This window comes from Phoenix dactylifera, chromosome 2 (genome assembly GCF_051530095.1).
Source record: "Phoenix dactylifera cultivar Ajwa chromosome 2, Ajwa_hap1_PhDact_Kaust_v1.1, whole genome shotgun sequence".
NCBI classification, from domain to species: Eukaryota; Viridiplantae; Streptophyta; class Magnoliopsida; order Arecales; family Arecaceae; genus Phoenix; species Phoenix dactylifera.
The window spans coordinates 7,406,845-7,429,830 of NC_143191.1; the positions used below are offsets into that span (position 1 = coordinate 7,406,845).

General features: G+C 35.4%; 1 protein-coding gene across 2 annotated transcripts; it reads left to right on the plus strand.

Moving 5' to 3' along the window:
* Positions 1–1,779: 1,779 nt before the first annotated feature.
* LOC103715900 (synaptotagmin-5-like) lies at positions 1,780–21,068 on the plus strand. 2 transcript variants are annotated; one of them, XM_088715162.1, is made up of 13 exons: positions 1,780–2,149; positions 3,736–3,838; positions 3,930–3,982; positions 4,182–4,302; positions 7,475–7,596; positions 9,579–9,680; positions 9,756–9,830; positions 9,925–10,004; positions 10,094–10,244; positions 10,326–10,556; positions 19,181–19,474; positions 19,549–19,662; positions 20,496–21,068. In XM_088715162.1, exons 1-13 carry the CDS (start codon positions 2,045–2,047, stop codon positions 20,640–20,642), a joined length of 1,698 nt encoding a protein of 565 aa, XP_088571288.1. In that variant the 5' UTR covers positions 1,780–2,044; the 3' UTR covers positions 20,643–21,068. The 2 variants fall into 2 exon arrangements, with proteins under 2 accessions (XP_088571288.1, XP_088571289.1); XM_088715163.1 differs by lacking the exon at positions 1,780–2,149 and having other exon boundaries at positions 3,736–3,839; positions 3,932–3,982.
* The last annotated feature ends 1,918 nt before the right edge of the window (positions 21,069–22,986 follow it).

Here is a 22,986-nt window from a genome sequence, read left to right on the forward strand (position 1 = left end):
GACCGGTATAGGGCTGGTATCATACTGGTACCGCCTGCCACCGGTACGCCAACCGGTACCGGTACGGCAGACCTTGATTTGTTGTTTGCTTCATCTAACACTCTGGTTTCTCTTCTAACATATTTGTTTATGTTAAGAGGGGCCCTCTATTGACTCTATTTATTACTCTCGTATGGTTGCATTTTATCTATATTCAATTATTCATCAATAGATTATTGTCCTAACTTCTTTTATGCCTCGGTACTCGAAAGCCTGCTGCTTGGAGAGCTTTACGGTTTGGACAACTTGCTTTGTCTCAATGGAACATAAGTTATATGTATAGTTTTAACCTAATCTTGGATGTTATATGGTTTACATGGATGAATAAGGTCAATAGTGCTTATTATGCTACCTTTGAGATCAAAGCGAACTTCTCTAGTGCCCCCCCAACAAATGATCCCCATGTCTCATTGGCCCTCGATGAATGATGTGCTTAAAATCTCTTAGTTTGAGGTGATATATTAGCTACATGAGTCCCTCTTTCTACAAGTTTTATAAACATCTATAGAAATGTAGACAAAAGGATCATCTAAGCTTTTTTTACTAGATAACAACGTCCCCTCCCCCTTCCCCCTGTTTTCATTGACATAGAGCTTCTAGTAATGGGATAAATTGGATACATTCCAAGCAAACCCATTTTTATTTATATTTTATTTTTAAATTTATTCCGGCCTTTATTCCAGTTTGTCTTGCTAAATGTCAAAAAGGAATTCCAACAAATCTTTTTACACTTTCCATCAAATTTGAATAAAGTTATTTTGAAAAATGGCAGCATAAGTTTATTCCTTTCTGTTCCTCTGATTTCATCCCCAATATGCCCCTTCTTTTCACTTTTCTCTAGTAACATTGTTCCTAAGCCAGAAAGAGTCTTGCAAGTAATAAGCGGAATACATGTTTAGATAGAAGATCTGTGGCATGATTCCATTCTTTACATGTATCGAGTGACTTCATAGGTTTTCTAAAAGACTAAAACACATTCGTAATGTGATAAAGAAATGAGAGGAATTCTAACCCTTAGTAAACCAATGTAAGGATGAAATCGGATTGGATCGGATATTAATATATTTATATGTATATTAGTTTTGTTTAACGAATATAAATACAGATGCAGATATTTATTGGATGTAAAAATTTATATCTATATTTATTTTATATGGATACAACGAATACCAAAAGTATAGATGTGAATATAGCTATAAATCGGATAATTAAATTTCATAATAATAGAATAGCAGATATTATTAAGTAGATGGTAACTTAAGTTAATATCATGTCAATATCGTTATATATTTTACTTAAAAATTTATTAATGCTATGTAAACTTGAATAAAATTACAAATAGAATTACATATTTCGGAGTGAATAATTATTTATCCGTATTTATATCCATTTTTTTATGGATATAAATATGGATATAGATGTTGATGCTTAAATTTTTATCAATATCTAAATAAATTTGGATATAAAAATAAATTCGGATGGATATTCTCCGATCCACTTACACGTCTAAACCCATCACAAAATTAAAAAAAAATATATCTTAAAAATTATCTCATATATGAATTTCGCTGTATCCTTTCCCACCCCATTTTGTCTTAAAGGAACGTTTTCTGACAAGCTGTACCCAAGCAGCTGCCTGCACGTGCGAATCGTCTGATACATTCAAAAATCGAACGACAACTTCCTGTCGCGCGCCTCCCTCCCACCAATAAAACTAAGGCAGGCTATCCGCTTCAGTCCAACACACGGAAGAAGTATCGTCACCTCACCAACTTTAGGGTTTTCCGCTTTTCTTAGCTGATTTTTTTTTTTAATTGCATGTTGGGAACGACTTCGTACCTCGTACTCAGAAAATAATAGAATACAGTCGATAAGATAAGCTCCTCCTCTTCTCCTCCTCCTCCCTCTTGCTCTGCTGTCTTCTTTTTGGCACCGGCCTGGGCCAGATCTCATCGACTTTTGATCCCTTCTTTCAATCTCTGACTTGGAGGACGGAGCAATAGCAATGGCCTTCGTTGCCGGCCTGGTGCTTGGGATCATCGCTGGGCTCGGGCTGGTCATCGCTTTCCTCCGCTCCGAGCATTCCCGATCCAAAAGCCGCCTCGAGCTGGTGAGCTATTCTGATCAGAAAACGATGCCCGTCCAATTTGTAATCTTTATGGTTCGGTCCCTATATAAATTAATGCTATCACGTTCAGATTAGGAAGATAACGTTCTTTAGTTGACACAATAAATGGAAAGAATTAATCTGTCACTAATATGTTATGGTTCTATTACTGCATTCTGATTCTTGATTCTCGATCAACGTGTTATACTGGAGTCCTCTTTTTCCCCTTTCTGGGGGGAAGCTATAGATACAAGTTTTTTGCTGAATTGTTACCTGCTTATGTTTCTTTGATCGAGATTGATGTCAGTCCAAGTTGGCAATTCTCGGTAGTTCCAATCACTGTCTGTTTAATTCTTTGTTAGGTGGCTGATAGTCATCGATTTTTAGATAGCTAAGGAGTTCTAATCGACATGGTTGATGATCATAAGAAATCTGTTATTTTGTGGTATTATCTTTGATACCATTAAGGTGTAAAATTGGTGTCGTTGGATTGTGTAGCATGCTGTACTGTCATGGCTCTAGATTCCATGTCTAAATAAATAACTATATGATCTGCCTTTTAGAATTAGGAAGAGAAGAATTTCTTAAGGGAGGATAAGCACCCTCACTATGATGACTAGGGGGTCCTAATCCCTCCAAGTGATGGATCATCCAATCATCTCTTTTTTTCTCTTTATTTTTTCTTTTTATTTTTTCATCAAAGATATGATGGATTGTATCAGAGGAGCAGACAGTTCGATGAGCCAAAACAGGTGTACCTGCATGACATAAGCACATTATATGGCACGGATATTTGCAAAACTTTTCAGTGGGTATAGGAAGTTTGAGAATAAGGAATAGGTCAATTACTTCAAGTACAATCATTTAGCATGCCATGTATTTAGTAGTTTCATTTTTTTTTTTTTTTACATCTTTGGCTAAAAACTGCTAGGACCCTCTCAATTGTCACCCTCAATTAATATGTCAGAAATATGTTTGTTCAAATGTTTATATGCTGAGCCAGCTTGTTCATATATATCCTTTATTTATTTATTTATTTACAAAGACATCTTCATGTTGTTAATATTTGTTCATATTAGAGCATCGCCAACAATATATCATCTTATGCATATTGTTTAGTATTTTTGGGAACTTGCAGTATTTTCTTGTTTTCTGATTTTCCTCAGTTTCTATATATGTATATATATATATATATATATATATATATATATATATATATATATATATATATATATATATATATATATATATCTGTGTTTTAATTATTTAAAAAATGATAACTTAGGGATCTAAAACTAAACCATTTAAATGGCTGAAAGTTTCAGTTTGTCCTTCAAAAAAAGAACTGAGGTTGAAACCATATAGCACAGACTGGAGATTTACATGTCCAAGCTAAGCTATTTGCTAGAATACATTTCTGAAAAACTAATTGTTTAAATCTAGGTCATACAGTGGGTTTGTTATTGTCGGATCTTCTATTTAATAGGATTTAGAATCTTGCTTTACCAATTTGGTTTTGATTAGAGATGATTGTAGCTCGTGTTATTTGTGCTTCTAGAACTAAGAAGTGTGCTTATAACTTGGTGCAGGCTGCCATCTTGGCGGCTTTTGCAAAGATGACAGTTGAAGATTCGAGGAAGATTCTTCCAGGTGAATTTTACCCATCATGGGTAGTTTTCTCACGCCGCCAGAAGTTGAGTTGATTGTTTTTTGTTTGTTATTGTGACCCTTTATCTGCCACTTGTATTTCAGCATTTATTGATGCTGGTTTTGTTATTCTTGCAGTTGAAATGGCTTAACCAAGAGCTGATAAAAATATGGCCCTACATTAACGAGGTGCTTCTCATTCATTTCTTGCCGCTTAGGATTTGAGCATTGGAACTCTGGAATCTTTAAGTTTTTATATTAATTTCCCTCAGATGTCATTATAAGTAGCTTCTTTTAGTTGAAAAGGTTGACGTATTGTTGAGATGGGACTTGTCTGCTTGTATGGTGATGTACTAGTGTTATCGTGTCTGCTTTTTGTTTGCTACAGGCAGCATCTGAGCTTATAAGAAGTTCTGTTGAGCCAGTTCTTGAACAATATAGACCAGTGATGCTAGCTTCCCTCAAATTTTCAAAGCTAACTCTTGGTACTGTTGCTCCCCAATTTACAGGTGGGCTTTTCAAAATATTGCTAGCATATTTGACTGACTGTCTGCTGTGATGCAAATTTCCTGATAAGTTTTTCATTGAGTAAGCCTTATATACTATGCTTAATTCTAATTGTTGTAATGGAAATAGGTGAAAGTGGAGCGGATAATATCCATCCAGATTCATTTTCGAACCCAAATTTATTTGGACATGGATAGAAATTTGAGCATCTGACTAATATCCATATCTACATGCATATCTATCAAATAAAAATGGATATGGATATGGATAGACAACTATCGGATCCGTATCCGAATATCCGATTCTATTTGTAATTCTATTTAATTTTATATAGCATTCATAAATTTTTAAAAGAAATAAATGACCATATTAATATGCTATTAACTTGATTTACCTTCCACTTATTTTTTTTGATTTTATGGTCATAAAGTTTAATTATCCGACTAATATTCATATTTATATCCATATTTCAACTAAGATTTATATTTATATCCATACTTCTAGTATCCAATTTATATTTGTATCCCTTCAAAACAAATATCGATATAAATTTTTGCATCCGACTATCATCCGTATCTATATTTGTATTTGTCAATAAAACAAATATGGATGTGGATATACTAATATTCGTTCCGTTTCTGATCCGGTTTTAGCCCTAAATGGAAAGCTTCTTTGAAGAAGAACATGTTTATGGATGAGAAGTTTCTCAGCATCATTGGTTTTCACTTTTGTGTAAGAAAATTCTAGACATCATTGCCATTGTATACAGAAAATGGAAAAACAACTAATATGACATTTTTACACATAACAAAGTTCCATTTAGCAACCAACTCCATCCACATGTAAGTTCCATTTTTACACAATCCATGTGTCACTCACGTGATGCACACTAGCATTCTTTCTCTCACCCTACATGTAAGTTCATGATTGCATGAGGTTATAGACCCAGCATGAATCATATGTTTCTATGAACCATGACATTACTGAGGTTATGAAGCTATAAGTATTGGCATGTCTTCATTGCATATAAATGTTGACAAGAACCTGGCAGTGACAATTAGACATATATATTAGTGGAATAAATATATGTCTAAAGAGCAGGCAATCTAGATATGAACATAAACATTTTAAACAGATTGTTGATGAGTCATCATAAATATAGTGCTGGCACCTTTTCATGCTGCTTATGATTGTAGCCTTGATGTGGATTGACCAGAATATGATACTTCTTTAGAAGTGCTTGCACCTTGATAAATTTATGAGTAACTACTAAGGACAATATAACAAATTGTGTGATATTGTCTGATTATTTGCAACTAACTTTACTCATATAACTAACATGTTACATACTGAAGAATATATTGACAAACCCTATTAGTACAATGATTTTGTCTATGAATCTTACACATCATCTGCAAAAGGTGTTGCACCTGGACCTACTATTATGCTGCATGGATTAAGATGTTGGGCAACTAAAAAAGTGCTGGCATGTAAGTTGATCATCTCGCAGTTGAGAATGCCAAGGCTGTGCTGTAGAACTTGGCAATACAGGGTCAGAAATCAGTATATTGAAAAGGTATAAAAAATTTACACCTGTTGAGTATGAAGCTGTAGATAACTAATTGCCTGAATGTGATGACATTTGCATGGACAACTAATACTCAATACTCTGTTAGAGGAGTGTAGCTCAGGTTTTTAAAGGGTCAAGAAAGTAGAAGGGGCGAGCTAGAAAAACCTAAATCGAAGTTCTAGAGAAGGATTTAAAAGACTTGCATCGATAAAGAATACACCCTCAAGGGGGATGAGTGGAGAGAGGCTTTCAAAAATTACAACCAATAGTTGGTTAGGACAAGAATGCTTTGTTAAGGTTCTGGCTATTGTAACTGGATTCTGAGTTCACCCTGAATGTCACAGTTCAGTAGTGTACTGCTTGTTGCATAAGCATGATGTTGTTAAATAGAAACTTGAAAATGGAACTAAAATCGTATTTGTCATATTAGGATCTCTTGAACATATAATGTTGTTTGTAAAAAAAAAAAGGAAAGGGATTGCTAATGATATAATAAGGCCTTCCTTAGCATGTCAAGCCAAGATCGTGAGATAGGTCATTAAAGTTAAATTTTGAAATTTGTATTCAAATCTATCTTCTATTAATCTATAGTTTGATATATGAATACAGCTTCACTAGCTTGATGTAGTTTGATCTACGAATAATTCTCGGATTGGGCTGCATGAACCCTGGTTTGATCAAAACCCAACCCATTGTAAGACCTGGATGGACCTAAGTCTATTGCCCAGGCAGTCACCCAGTCTCTTCGTATATCACCGACATGACTGGCTTAGCAATAAAGACACACAATGAATTTTGATTCAACTACTCCAATATATTATTAGAGTTTCATATTATTTCAATCAAATAGCATTTTAACATACCTTAAGGCATAGACAGTGAATGTAAATAATTAGAAACACTTTTAAGATAGATTATGGTTTCTGCAGTTCATACCGAACTCATAAATAAACATGTAAGTAATAAAGATATATTATGATTCTCTTAGATCCAAGTCGAGCTTCCTGGGCTGTCCATCTTTTTCCTGGTCAGTAAAACTTTAGAATTTTGAATGAAAAACCTCTGGTGTCCGCTTGTTTAAAACTTGCATGAGTCATTGTGGCAAGCTATTAGAGATGATCTCACCACCTCCATCATGTTGTCCCACCATGAGATTCAAGGTTTCTAGTTTTCTTAAGATGTTATGTTTCTGTATCCTTAAAGATGATCGAGGCACCTCACAAGCTTAAACATTGATTACGTCTTCATTGAATATTTAGTGACTTTGTTCTTTAGACAAAAGTATCTTCCAGGTACTTAAAGCTACCATTAATTCTGCCATGCTTTGTTAAATTTTTAAATATTTAATCTCATTTATGTTGTAATTTGCTGAGGAGAGGCACTGGTAGTTGTCTTTACAAAATTATTGTCTGAAGATTGTATTACTTAATTCTGGCCTATTCATGAAGGAAATATCTTCCCTTCAATGGGGAAATAAAGCAAGCGTATTAAATTCTTTATGTTAAGTCTTCTATGCCATCTAATGCAAATGATACTTAAGCAAATTGTTAGAATAAATGGTCTTTTTTGAGCTTACACATATGATTTCAACTTATTCTCTTTAGGAGTTTCAATCATCGAAGATGATAAATCTGCGATCACCATGGAGCTGGAGATGCAGTGGGATGGGAATCCCAATATTGTACTTGATATTCAGACAAAATTTGGTGTGGCATTTCCAATACAGGTAATTATATATTACTCAATGGGCTAAGACTCTAAGTCTCACTCAATAGGCTAAGTGGTAGATTGTCTAATATATGAAGACCTCTACTTTTAAGAACTTTATTGTATTTGTTAAAGTCAGTTATTAAATTTTATAATGCTCCATTGTTGAACTTCTCTACTAATTACCTTTCATTTAAGGTGTTATTTGTTTCAGTTGCAGTTTTAAAGGAAAACAATGATATTTAAGTTTTATGTAAGTATAATGATAAAACAAAATAAACATCCTCTTAAAGATCAATGACTAGGATCATAACCACAAGTTGATCATATATATCAGCTTTGTGAATCCCGTCTCCCAATTAAAACATGTTCATGGAGATCCAAAAGCCTTGAAAATCTCGTCTGCCTTATTGATAGATTATTCATTTCCTATCTAACAGGCCTTGTACTATCACTAATCAGAACTTGAGAGTTAATTGTTTATTTTGAATTTTCCATAGTTTTGAATTATCTCCTGTTATTACAGGTAGCTTATCTCTCCAACATCTAACCCACTAGGGTCATAAGTCATAACAATGGATAACAGCTCAACATAATTTGCTTAAGTTCAACTATGACTAATGGAGAAAGTGATGGAATGACATTAATACAGTGTATTCCCTAATTAGGAACATCCTAAATTCCTAATAGACAGTTTCGGTTAGGCATTACCGCCTAGAGAAATATTCTACAAATAATTCTACAAATCATATGGATAAATATGAAACTAATCATGAGTTATGTATGACAAAAATATTTATAGGTCATCTACAAGACACTTATTCAAATAATTCAAATTCATGCTGAATCATCTAGTGGGGTCCTAATAGATAGTGAAATTGCATAAACAAATAAGTCATTTTAAAGTTCACGAGTCCATTGTATAATAAAGAGAAGAGTGTTTGAGGCATCTCATAATAATTGACATTAATGTTAAATTGATTAATGATGTCATGAGTTTAGCTTGTTTCTAGGAGATGAGGGTTTCGAACTTACAAATTTTAAAAAGAAAATTACAAAAAAACATGGAGTGGCATAATATTCAAGTATTAGACCTTAAAGCTTAAAAGCAAAAAAGCTAGTTACTACTAACCTAATTTGTTACAGTTTAATTTTTGAAGTTAATAATTAATATTTTGCATGATGTTAGATAGTCCGCCATTATAGGTAACCAGATGAAAGCTCTTTAATTCTTTGGGACTTGACTAATTTTATGACACAGTCAATCATGCACTGTTTGTGGAAACTCTCTTCGAGGGCTTCAAAAGCCTCAAAGTCGCATCACAGTTTGATGAAGTGGTTTTTCAAGTTTGCATAAAGATGTCAATCCTAGAATCAACAGTGTTAACTAAGCTAAAATATGGGGCACAAAGTGTCAAATAACAGATAATTGATGAGCCATAAACAAGTTAGAACTTATTTGATGGGAACTGCAAAAAAAGTCAGTGGCACTTCATGGAAAAGGCTCGATGCTTTGATACCATGTTAAAAAGACCAGTATAAATGAAAATAGAATTTTCATCTAACAACACAACTGACTGATGATATATATGCATAACTTTTAGTGCTAAATTATTGAGGACAATAAGCAGTATTATAGTTTTTGGATCTAAGCTTTTGACCAGAGGTAACAGATGACTCCACGTGGAACACTGATCTTATACCATAGGTAAAGCTTTTGAATCTTAGCTTTTAATAATTACAGTTCGATCTTCATTCTGAGAGTGATTCACAACCTTAATGTCAACATAGTTCGCAACTAAAAAAAAATTATTCTCTTCTACAAATTAGACATAACTTTCTATTATCTTTTTGTAACTTGATAAAAATTAGCTCATTTCCTTATTTGTTCATGGAAATTCTACAATCAGGTTTTGCATCATTTACCACTAAATTCTGCTTGTTGTGCTGATAAACAAATTGATTATGATGACAATGTTGGTCATCCATTTTCAAATATAGGTAAAAGACATCGGCTTCACGGGGGTTTTTCGTTTAATCTTTAAACCACTGGTTGAAGAACTTCCATGCTTTGGAGCCATATCATATTCTTTGAGAGAGAAGGTGAAAATTTTCTCCACTAATTACTTGGTATTTCCTTGCATGAATATGATGTTAAGACATACACTTTGATTGTAGAAATATCTGGATTACACACTAAAGGTTATCGCTGGTGACATGTCATCTATTACTGGAATTTCTGGTGCTATTAAGGTTCAAGCATCCACCACTATAACCCACCCCATATATTGGGTACGCAAGGATTTATTATTTAATGTACTTGGCTAAGATGTGTATCCTTATCCAGGAAACAATACATAATGCTATTGAAGACTCTATAACATGGCCAGCACGGAAAGTTGTTCCCATATTACCAGGGGACTACAGGTATTATGATGTTGCAGGTATAATTTTCCAGTGAAGAATGCAATTTCAAATGCAACTGAGAATGTCAATTATTTCCTTTTTTGGTATAGTTTCCTTGAGCTGAAACCTGTTGGCATACTGGAAGTCAAGCTTGTGCAAGCAAGAAATTTAACAGACAAAGACATCATAGGGAAGTCAGATCCATTTGCTCTGCTGCATGTACGCCCATTACCTGACAGAATAAAGAAAAGTAAAACAATTGTAAGTCTTCATGCAGTTCTTTTTCCCATCCATTTTCAATCTTGTTTCTTCTATTTGTTTTTAACTTCTCATTCTCGTCAGAACAATAATTTGAACCCTATCTGGAATGAGCACTTCGAATTTATAGTTGAAGATGCAGCTACTCAGCATTTGGTAGTGAAGGTCTATGATGAAGATGGGGTCCAAGCATCTGAATTAATTGGTTGTGCTCAAGTAATGTTGAACGACCTTCATCCTGGTAAGGTGAAGGGTGTTTGGTTAAAACTTGTCAAAGATTTGGAAGTTCAGAGGGATAGGAAAGATCGGGGTCAGGTCAGTTTTCAATATCTGGGATTACTGCGGATTCACAATTTTCCCTTTTATTTATTTTTTCCTTAACACTATGCATGTTAATTTACATTACCTGGTTCGAAGATTCACATTTCGTTATATGTAATATAGATGCCTTATAGGAGCGACATAGAAATATAGATATGCTAAATAATAGAAATTAAGATATTTGATGTATACCAGAAATCAACTTAAGCAAGACTAGATAATGCGGTGTATAATATAGAAATACATGTTCATTGTGCCATTAATTTGTATCGTTTCATTTTATAATGAGTCTGCAAAAATATTGCATTTTATGGAGTTTCTATATAGTATCTAAACATGCAGCCTCTTGTGTTATGATCTCTTGCTCTGGTGAGATTATTACATAGAGATAACTAATGCCAAGGCCTGCTCATAGAGTTTTATGGTATCAAAGCATAAAATTGTTGTTTCAGGACTTATGCAGCCGGAATGCCCTTCCATGTTAGATCCACATAAAAAGTTAATCTTCATCATTGAAGATGCATCCCCTTTGTCCAGGTTTGTATTTGCTTCCATTTCTCCCTTATTGAATAAATTCCTTTTCCTTTTTCCCGAGATTAGAAAGCAAGTGACCTATTTGACCCTAATTTAAATTCGTCGTAAAGTCCACCAATGCATATATTTGCCACTTCTATGGTCCTGCATCAAGGGACTAGAGAGAGGAGCAATGATGTCAATCCTTCAAATTGAGTAGGGAACTTTCATTATCAATCACCAATGAAAATCATGGTGAAAAACTTGCAGCTGAACTGCTTTATCAAAAGAGTCAAAATGACCTCATTGTCATAGTACGACGTAACTTGGTGTGAGAGGTTACTATTTTGGAAATCTAAGGATTTCGGACCAAAAGCTTGAGCTAATAGGAGGAAGCACCTTAGAGTTTTTAAGGACGATCAATGTCCTTTGAACAGCTGATGTGGACTTGTCACGCTTCGAACCTGTAACCCGGGTCGGCCACGTGATACGGCTGCATGCACCCTAGGGCAAGGCCCCAAAGAATATGTAAAGCTTGAAAATTTATTACAATCTCAATATCACTAAATAATAATGATCTCAATTCATACCAAATAACAAAACTTGCACAATTACAAAATTTATTCATCCAATCGGTAACAATGATGCTTTATCTATTTATGCCCTTCACTTGTGATCTCAACCATAGCTAAGTACTGAGCAAGTTGCAACTCTGAAAAGAAAAGAAAAAGGAGGTTGTGAGTTTTACAACCCAATAAGAATCTCTGCACATTCACACAAATATAATAATATAGTTTGAAAATAGCAATAAGCAATATTAAAATGAAAACAAATATTATGAACCCTGTTTTCAAACATCTATTATAACTCAATTAAATCGACAGATCTTTGCATATGCAATAATCAAATATTGGCTTATCAAAAGAGATATATCACAAATACCAAGAAGTAAACTTTCATTTGGCATTGGTTTCATGTGTCTTATCATCCATTTCTCGTTATCTTAATTTCAAGTTTCATAACAATTATCTTTCCGGCTTTGCACTAATCAAGATCATGACCCAATTCAAGATTGCTAATCCTATGCATAAGCCTGTGGAGGCTATCCCACACATAAGCTCATGGAGGATGTCTCATGCGTAAGCCCATGGAGGTTGTCCCATGCGTAAGCTCGTGGAGGTTGTCCCACCTCTTATCCATCTGATTTATATGTTATCCTTGTCAAATCAAATTCCAATTACATAGCGTATTTCTCACAAATTCAAGGTATTTATGATCATTGTTTATATAGTCATGTTTTCAATATATGGTGCATATAATAATCATATAAGTATGTGCACACCGAAAACTATATAAAGCATATCTTCTCATGCGAACCAAATCCATAAACACAAACCTCATGATGCAAAACCAGTGATATAAGTCAATAAATATATATATATATATATATATATATATATATATATATATATTGGTAATCAGATGCAGAGATTCTTACCTCTACCGTAACCAACTCAGCTACAACTCTACTAATCCTCACCTAACATGTCTAGTTAATTTAATGTCAATATAAAACCAACATATCCTCAATCAACGACCAACAATATTAATAAATTAATTTCTCACTAATTTCATAATTTTAGTTCCAATATTTGAATTACCTATATTTTCTCTATCCTTCTTTGATTAAAAAATAAAATAAATAAAGGATTAGGGCCTTACCTCGATTTAGAAACTAGGGTATAAAATCTCATTGGGCTTCTTTATGTTCGGATGACTACACCCCCATACAAAACCAGAGCTGACTATGAAAACAGATTCGTATAGGATGAAGTAACAGGCCGGCTAGATGACAACACCCAATTATTCGAATCAGTCAGCATAGTGTAACCCAATTCATCTGATCAAGAAATATATATCCAATCAAAAAAGATAATAGATCAGGAGTCATCAATTATGGGTTCATTGGTAGCCAACAAAAATTAGGGTGAAGGAAGGACATGCGTTGACTAGGTAGCAGCGTCCGACGATCCGGATCAGTCCAACTAGTCAACTCATGAAACAAGAATCAGACTATAGTATACGTAACATAATAGAGATTCATGATGATAGAATCCAATGGTGCTCGGCGATGGTCGGGGTAAAGCTGATGCGCTGCATGGCCACAAGTGGGGTTCAAGACTCTCTTTTCTAAGAGTCAACTAAAGGTCCATTGAGGAGGCCATGACCCTCCTCTAGGGTCCATAGATCCATGCAAAGAGAGAGAAAGAGAGGAAGAAAAAACAAAGAAAGAGAGAGGAAAGAGAGAGAGAAAGAGAAAAGAGGCGAGAGAAAGAAGAGAGAGGGCTCTCTTCTTTTCCAAAGTAGGGGAGAGCCCATCTCTCCCTTTCTTCTCGGATTAGGGGTAGTGCGACCAAGGTGGCCATGCTCCGGTTGCGGTGGCCAAGGGCAGACCCTCCGCCAAAGCATCACCAGCAATGGTGGTTGGTCGGCATAGAAAAAATGAGAGGAAGATCAAGAAGGAACCAACAACTCGGCCTATATCATGGCTATCTTTCTGACCAATGACTACCCAACTTTGGAGATCCCAGAAAGCGGCGAAGTTTGGCCCCATCCGGCGGCCGGTGGCAGTGAACAAGTAAGAAGATGACCGAAATAGGGCACCCCTATTTCGGATGGAATCCCGACGATTCGCTGGCTCAGATCAAGGTGGCAATGGCTAGAAACCAAAACAAGGAGAAAGAGGATTGCCTCAGTCCGGCGAGGTAGTCTGGCGACTTCTCTAGCAAAGATCCAAGAAAAAGATTTGGAGAAAAAAACTTGAGATCGGCGGCTATTCCTTGAATTATCGGTGATGGAGTTCAAAGGAGGAGGAGGACTTTAAATAGATAAAATCCCTAGGGTTTTGATAAGGTTTGCTCGCCCTAGGACTCTTAGAGTTCGGCAAGATTGGAGAAGAAGAAGACCCCTAACCAGAGTCTTCCTCTCTTCGCTCACACGTGCAACACATGTGCTCCCTCCACTCCACGGGCCCTAGCCTCTCAGGTCGGTCTATTAGCCCGAGGGACTAGCTATTAAAGGACTATCCTTCAGCACCTTGTCTAATGTAGAGAACCTACAAGATGAAACCTTCTCAAGGGCAACACGTGGAATGGAAAGGGGAAGCATGGAGCTGTATTGGAAACAACAAGGGAGTAGACCAAGCTCTAGTACAATCTTAGGAATCCTACTTGAAAGCCCAAGCTAAGAGGAGAGTACCTACAAGATGAAACCTTCTCAAGGGCAACATGTGGAATAGAAAAGGGTGAGCATGGAGTTGTATTGGCAACAACAAGGAAGCAAACCAAGCTCTAGTACAATCTTAGGAATCCTACTTGTAAGCCCAAGCTAATGGGAGAAAAGGCCCAAGAGTATTTAAGGACTGTCGACACCCCTTGCACAATCGATGTGGGACTATTTTTTAATACGCCCTTTCATGTGGAGAACCTGCAGGATAGTCTTACATCAGTTATACAAGGGATGTTGATGATCCTTAAATACTCTTGAGCCCTTCCACTTATTAGCTTCTTAAAATTCAAGCCAAAAATTGGAGCTAATAAGGGTCCAAGAGTGTTAAAGGATCATTAGCATCCCTTGCAGAGTTGATGTGTGACTATCTTTCAATATTCCTCTCACGTGGAGAACCCGTAGGATGGAAACTTCACAAGGGCAACATAGAATGGAAAAGGGGAAGGGCAGAGCCATACTGGCCAATAATGAGGGAACAAATTGGACTTTGATGTTGTCGTAGGACTACATCCAAAAACTCAATTTAATAGGAAGAAGGGCCCAAGAGTATTTAAGGACCGTTAATAACCCTTGCACAACAATAAGGAAGGATCCAAGAGTATTTAAGGACTATCGGCATTCCTTGCACAACCAATGTGGGACTATCCTTCAATACCCCTTCTCATGTGAACAACCCACAAGAAACCTTCATAAGGACAACATGCGGGATGGAAAAGGGGGATCATGGAGCCATATCGGTAACGACTAGGGAATGGATCAAACTCTAATACTGTTTTAGGATACCGACTCAAAAGATCGGGCTAATAGGAAGAGGCCCAAGAGTATTTAAGGACCATCAATCTCCCTTCCACAACTTATATGGGACTATCCTTCAACAAGAACCATTCTTTTTACTTGCACCGCATTCAGCTTTAAAGAGCAAAGGTATTTCCAATCAACGTTATAAATTTCAGCTGAAGATCCATTTAGTTGACACTAAGCCAAACTCACCCTTGGTTGCAAGTTTTGGCCAATTTTGTTAACTTTAGTGATTTTGGCCAACTTTGGAAAAAACTAACCAAAACCAATTATAGGTGATACTTTATAAGATTATATCTTTTAACATCATGTTTAGATCTCTTCTTAATTTCTCTAAGTATGCTTGTGTGGTTGATATCAATTATGGGTCTTCAGATACACTCTTCTGTGAAGGATTAACATATAGATGGATGAATGGACGCATGGTGGATCAAGATGTAGTTGCACTCATAAGCGATAAATGTCCTCCCTAGGACATTTATATAGGTCAAAAAATGAGTTCCTTTCAGCTATCTTAGGAGCAAGCAGATGTTGTAACCTTAGTTGACCTAGATTCCTTCATAATTGATCAAAACATTTACTGTATATATGCATGTGTGTGTGTGCATAATGCTTACTTAAAGAAAACATAAAGTTACTTGAAGATGAACCTAAAGCTCCTGAGGATCTATCACCATTGCAGAGAAGCAACATAAAGAAGAAACTAGTTGATAAGTATGAACATTGGGATTATTCTTCTATTGTTGTTGATTAGCTAAAGCTCACTTCATATGATGAGGCCAAGGGCATTGGTGTTTGGGAGGATGCCATGAAAAAAGAAATTGCAGCTCTTAAGAAGAATGAGACATAGGATTTAGTTTCTTTGCTTAGTGGTATCTCTCCTATTTCTTGTAAGTAGGTTTATAAGGTGAAAAGGAAGAGTGATGGCTCTATTGAACGCTATAAAGCTAGGCTTGTAGCAAGAAAATTTTCACGAAAGTATGGAGTTGACTTTGATAAGGCCTACAATCTAATAGCAAAATCAACTACAGTCGAAGTGCTTATTTCTTTAGCAGCTAGCAAGGGTTGGTCTTTGTAGCAAATGGATGTCAAGAATGCCTTCTTATATGGTGATCTTGATAAGGATATTTATATGATGCAACCTCCCGATTTTGTTGACTGATGCAACCTCCTGATTTTGTTGACTCCTCTCTTCCTATGTTTGTTTGCAAACTTAGGAAAGCTTTGTATGATATCAAGTAGGTGTCTAGAGCATATGGAAAAAAATACATAATATTTATTATTTTGTAGCTATTCTCTATCTTCTGTAGATTCTAATATATTTGGGAAGCACACTAAGGGTATAGTAATTGTTTGCCTCTATGTTGATGATTTGATTGTTATCGCTAATGTTGTTGATGAGGTCCATAGTGTTTGTGGACAGCTATCTATACGGTTTGAGATGAAATAACTTGGTGAATTGAGATAGTTCCTTGGCATTGAAGTTGCTAAGCTTAAGGATGGCTATTTTGTTTGTTAGAGAAAATAATCTCTTATTTATTGAATGCATATGGATTGGCTAATTGCAAGCATATACGGACACCAATTGAATCAAATTTAATGTTGAGCAAAGAGCAAGGCAAACTTCTTGATGATCGTGCATGTTATGGGCAATTTAATTTATTGGACTCTTGCAAAGCCAGATATTTCTTGTGTAGTTGGACTGATATATGCAGTATCCTCGGCGGACACATCTTGATGCAGTTTTACGAATCCTAAGGTATATTGCTAAGGATGTTGATTATGGTATTTTATATATTGATAATTCTTCAATCAAGTTTGTAGGCTTTACAGATGCAGACTAAGGTGGTAATGTGGATACATGTAAATCTACCACTGGTTATTCTTTTAGCTTGGGATATGGAGTTGTTCCTTGGTGTAGTAACAGATAGCCTATCTTGTACAAAGACAAAGTATCATGTTGTTGCGATAGCAATTCAGGAGTCGACTTAACTTATGAGGTTGCTTGGTGATTTAGATTGGGACGCTAACTATATTGTTCCTCTTTATTGTGATAATGAAAATGCTATTCATTTAGCGAAGAATCTAATGTTTTATGCAAGGATAAAGTACATCGACGTTCATCATCGCTTCATTAGAGAAAAAGTTGCTGATGAAGGAGTTGATTTGCTTCCAATTTCTACAAAAGACCAGCTGACAAATATCTTTACGAAGGATTGGTGGTTGAGCGGTTTGAAGATTTGCACAGTAAGCTCGGCATTGTTAGCATGGAGTTCGCAATGAGGGGGTGTGTTGGAGTCATCACGAACTCCAATGCTTAATTAGCTTTTCTTTATTTTAGTGTTGGTCTAGGAATTGAGACTTAGGATCAACATACAAAATTTTATCTTTTAGTGGGCATTGGTTTCCTATTGTTTTTTGAGTTTGGGTGGGAATTGAACTTATGTGAGGGCTCTTTCTTTAGGGGAAGCATGTGGCGTCCTAAAAAGGGAGAGCTTGAGGCGCCTTTTCATAGGGAACATGAGGCATCTTTTGGTATGTGGTGTAAGAAAGAAAGAGAGAGAGAGAGCTTGTGGCTTTCTTGCTTGTGAGAGAGTTGAGTTTGAATCTCGGCTTACAATTTTTTAAACAAAATATTTTTTCTCCTCTTAAATTTCTCTTCCAGCATCTCTTCCTTGTTATAATTTTTGGTGTTTGTTCTGGATCCTAGCGCGTTTGATCTACTCCAGGTAGCATGCTGTTCTGCAGGCCTTCACTGAAGTGCTAGCCCTTAGGGAAGTGGTGCGACCAATTGAATTAACAATTCTTGGCAAAAGTAAGGTCATTTTGGTTTGTAATGTGATTGTTGGAATCTATTCAGCATATTCCTTTTTAGTTGATATTTAATATAGTGTACATGTGGGTTAAAGCATCCAAAATAGTTGATTTTGGTTTGTATATATTGTAAGATGTCTAAATAAATATTGATGGCCCAGCTTCTGAATCTATGTGCCCTACAACATGTTTTAGCACATTAACTTGATGGATGGTGCATCCACATTTAGACAGCCCTATCTCTAAACATATGATTTTTCGTTTGGAAGATGTTTATTGTTGTAGATTATCGCATCATGTTTTCATTTGGATACTTCCTTACTGGAATTGCCATCAAATTCAGTTGAGTGTGGTTATCTCTCTATCATTTATATCTAGATATACATACCCACTTGCATGCGCACGTGTATGTGCAAGGTTGTGGTATAGACAGGGTGAAAGAAAGAGGTCTGCGCACATGCCCATGTATACACACATATGCACATGCCTATGTGCATGCACACACAGATGCAACTACAAGCATGCAGGCATGCACATAAAAATAAAGCCAGGTGCATGTACGAACATGCAGGAATATGTGCACCGCGCATGCCCCCACATGTGCACGTGGCAAAGGTTGTTACACGAGAGCAAATTAGAGAGATTTAGACACTGCCGAAACTATCTTAGTAGCTTTCTTACTAGGCATGCACTTGAGAGTAAAGAAGACAATCTTCATAATTTAGTTGGGAATTAAATGTGTCATACTTAGCCTGTGTGATTGAATCTTTGGGCTCCATTTATTGCCTCAGTGAAATTCGCAAAAATGTCCTTGCCTTTGATGCAAGGGGAATAAAACAAAATCTAGGTAGCAAGGGTGGTGTGTATAGAAACCTTTCTTTTCTGCCAATTTCTATAATAATGCTGTCTTACATATATGTATATGTATAAATACTATATACATACATGCATGCATGTGTGTATGTGTATTGAGAATGCCCATGAGTATCTGTAGTAGATTATGCATTTATCAGGACCAGCTATTTGGTTACATCAGTAGAATCATTTATCTTTTTGTTATAAAACCCTTCTAAACAGCCCAGATTAAAGAAAATCTTGGTAAATTTTTCTTTTATTTTTCTTTGTACAAGTTTTATGTGAGCTTACTTGTATTTCTCCTTGAGAAGTCTGAAAGTGTCTTCCGATAATTGAACTTGTCACATCAGGTGTACCTTGAGCTTCTCTACTGTCCTTTTGGCACGGAGAGAGAGTTTCCTAATCCTTTCGCAAAGCAGCTATCATTAACTTCTTTGGAGAAGGTCCTTGCTAATGGGGCAAATGGAACAAAGGTTGCAGATTTTGAAAGAGCAAGACAAAGGAAAAGAGTTGGCATGGCGAGAGGAGTGCTTTCTGTGTCAGTTATATCTGCAGTAAACTTGCCCGCTATGGATATTACAGGAAAGTCTGACCCATATGTTGTGCTTAAGATGATGAAAACCGAAATGAGGAACAGAACAAGGGTAAACCTGTGATCTACGTGACTTCCTGCTACTTGTTATCCTTTTGAATTTCAAAATAATATGGGCTAGTGCAGGTTGTGAACAAGAGCTTGAATCCGATCTGGCACGAGACTTTTCACTTTGTTGTGGAAGATGGGCTACATGATTTGCTTATTTTGGAAGTTTGGGATCATGACATGCTGAAAAAGGTATGTCTTTTTCATCCTATTGATGCATTAGTAGTTGCAGCGACTTGGTTAGGATCTACCATGTTACAACAATTAATATTATTGTTAGTATAACCCAAGGTTCCCTATGTTGGTACCAAGGCTCAGACCGGTTACCCAGCGGCACAGTTTAGTATGCGTCCGCATTGTTCCATACTAGGTTATTGCTGACACAGCAGAGAGGGCAGGGGAGAGGGAGAACGGGAGAGAGTAAAAGAGAGAGGTGGGGGAGGGAGGGAGAGGGAGAGGGAGGGAGAGAGGAACAAGGCCGGTGGAGAGCAGCTCGATATGGCAGAGAGGGAGAATGAGGGAGAGGGAGAGGGAGGAAGAGCAAGGGAGGGTGGCAGACGTTCGGCTCAAGGCCACTAGTGACCGGGAATGAAACAGGGTCCTGGAGGGGACCTCTTTTTAATTTGGAAAATTTTAAGTGAAGTCGTCAAATCTCTTGCTGACTTCATTTAAAATTTTGTAAATTAAAAAGAAGCCTCCTCTAGGATCCCTGTTTGCGGATTCTTCGCCCCTCCGCATGGCTCCCTAGCCATCCCGGTCTCTCGATTTCATCGCCAAAACCATCCTAATCTGCTGCCGGTATGGCTTAGTATGCTCCAAACTAGGTGGTTCGAGATGGTTCCACCTTTCTTGGTCATCTAACATGAACTAAAGAGTTATCTTGCTCAACATCTTGGTTTGGATATTTGTCCGCTTGGTTGTTTCTAAGCACATTTAGAGTTGAATCTTGTTACCCAATTCACATTATGTAGGTATAACATTCTGTTCCTGAGAAATCATGTTAACCATCTTTTCTATCATTTTAGGACTTCATTGGGAGATGCATTATTACGCTGACGAGAGTTATAATTGAAGAAGAGTTTGCAGATAGTTTTTGTATTGAGGGGTCAGAAATTGGAAAGCTAAATTTGAGTCTCAAGTGGACACCGCAGCCAATTTACCAGGATATATGATCAATAAAAGCCAGTTTTACCTCCATTTCATCGTGCAGGATTGGCAATTCCTTTGATTTCTTTCTCTTAAACCCATGTTTGGAGAACATCTTGATATATAATTCAGTTCTGAAGGTAAGACAAATTGCAGCCACAGCCGTGAAACAGTGTTGTAATAGCCGCTTGTTGTATCATTCACCTTGGTTATTCTCAGAAATTTTTTTAATTCATCTTGATCTCTGTTTTTTCGGATGAAAATCGTAGCATACAACAATTGGACAGAGAATATTTTGGAAAATCGTGATGTGTAAGAATTGCAACTGACATTGGATATTTGATATCGGAGATATTTAAGGTATATAGAGCACGGCGTGTTCTTTTTCATATCAAAGATATACTATGTAGCTGCAGATTGAGAAAATGAAATAAGAAATCGTTCTTGTCATATTTATCAGTTGTTTGTTTTCATCTATGCCCTGTTGTGCCCTCATCTATTTGATATTCTCATTTCAATTTCATTTCATCCAAATTGTTTAATCATGCATCGGAAGACTGTTGGCCGTCTCTATTTTAAACCAGCATTCCTGAAGACTGCTAATTTTGTTTCTAAGAGGACCTAATGCTTGTTACTTGGAGAGACTTGATGATGTGAAACTGAATAACTTGCTCGACATTAGAGAGCACACAAGGCCATGCAAAACACCAGTCGTTAGCTCCTTCAAAACACTTATATCATCAATAAAGTGAGACAGTCACAGACCTTATCACTTCTTGAGGAAACTAGAAGAGAGGCTAACTGAAGAGATAGGCTTTTCTCCACGAGAAATTAAACGGGAAAATATTTAGATATTTCATTTACTCGGGCTGTTCCATTATTTCTAAGCTTTGGATTGTTTAAAGGGCTTTGCCATTGGATTTTCACCTAACAATGAGCCAGGCTTCCCATAACTAAATGAGGGAATGAGTGTTTAACCGAAAAAAAAATAGTCTCGATGTCTCATAGTCCTGCATCTTTATCTTAGGCCCTGTTTGGGGGAGCTTTTGGAGGACCAGAAAGCACTTTCTGGCCCTCCAAAAGTACTTTTAGATGAAAAACTGTGTTTGGTAAATTTTTCAAAAAGCTGTTTCAGCTTTTGCGGAAAGCTGAAAACAGCTTTTGGAAAGAAGCTCCAATTTGAAGCTTTTGGGAGGAAGCTGTTTCAGCTTTTTCGGAAAACTGTATTTTTGACAAAAATGTCCATATTAAAATAACATAATTTTATAGTTTGTCCCTTTATAAACCTAAAAATCTGCTGGAGCCAAGAACCCTAGCCGTCAGACTCCCTTCTGTAAGAAAAGGTATTTTTCTTTTCAATTTTTGTATGCATTTCTTGAACCACATTTTAGAAGAAAAAAATTTTAATCCTTATCCATACCTTCCAAAATCAATCTATTGTTTTTTTTTTTCATCAACCTCGCGGCCCACGCTGAGGTCCTCCTCGAGTATGGACCACGAAGAAGAGCCCCTGGACCGTGGAAAATTATTTTATGAAAAATTATGAAAAATTATTTTATACTAATAATTATAATATTTTATACCTTTATTTTTGTATTATACTATAAATATAATATCATATTATATTATATCATTATACATTAATATGTTATGTTAAATAATTTAATATTATGTTATACTATGAAAAATTAATTTATACTAATAATTATAATATTTTATACCTTTATTTTTGTATTATACTATAAATATAATATCATATTATATTATATCATAATACATTAATATGTTATGTTAAATAATTTAATATTATGTTATATTATGAAAAATTAATTTATACTAATAATTATAATATTTTATACCTTTATTATTGTATTATACTATAAAAATTATATTATATTACATTACATTATAATACATTAATATGTTATTTGAAATAATTTAATATTATGTTATATTATGGAAAATTAATTTATAATAATAATTATAATATTTTATACCTTTATTATTGTATTATACTATAAATATTATATTATATTACATTACATTATAATACATTAATATGTTATTTTAAAGAATTTAATATTATGTTATATTATGAGAAATTAATTTATACTAATAATTATAATATTTTATACTTTTATTATTGTATTATACTAATATAATATATATTACATTATATCATAATACATTAATATGTTATGTTAAATAATTTAATATTATGTTATATTTCCAAATATTAATTTACTCTAATAATTATATTACTATTATGCTATATTAACATAATATTATTTTATATTACAATAATATTATACTATATCGTATATTTATGTATTAATTTATGTTATGTTTTATTATGTTCTGTTGTATAAT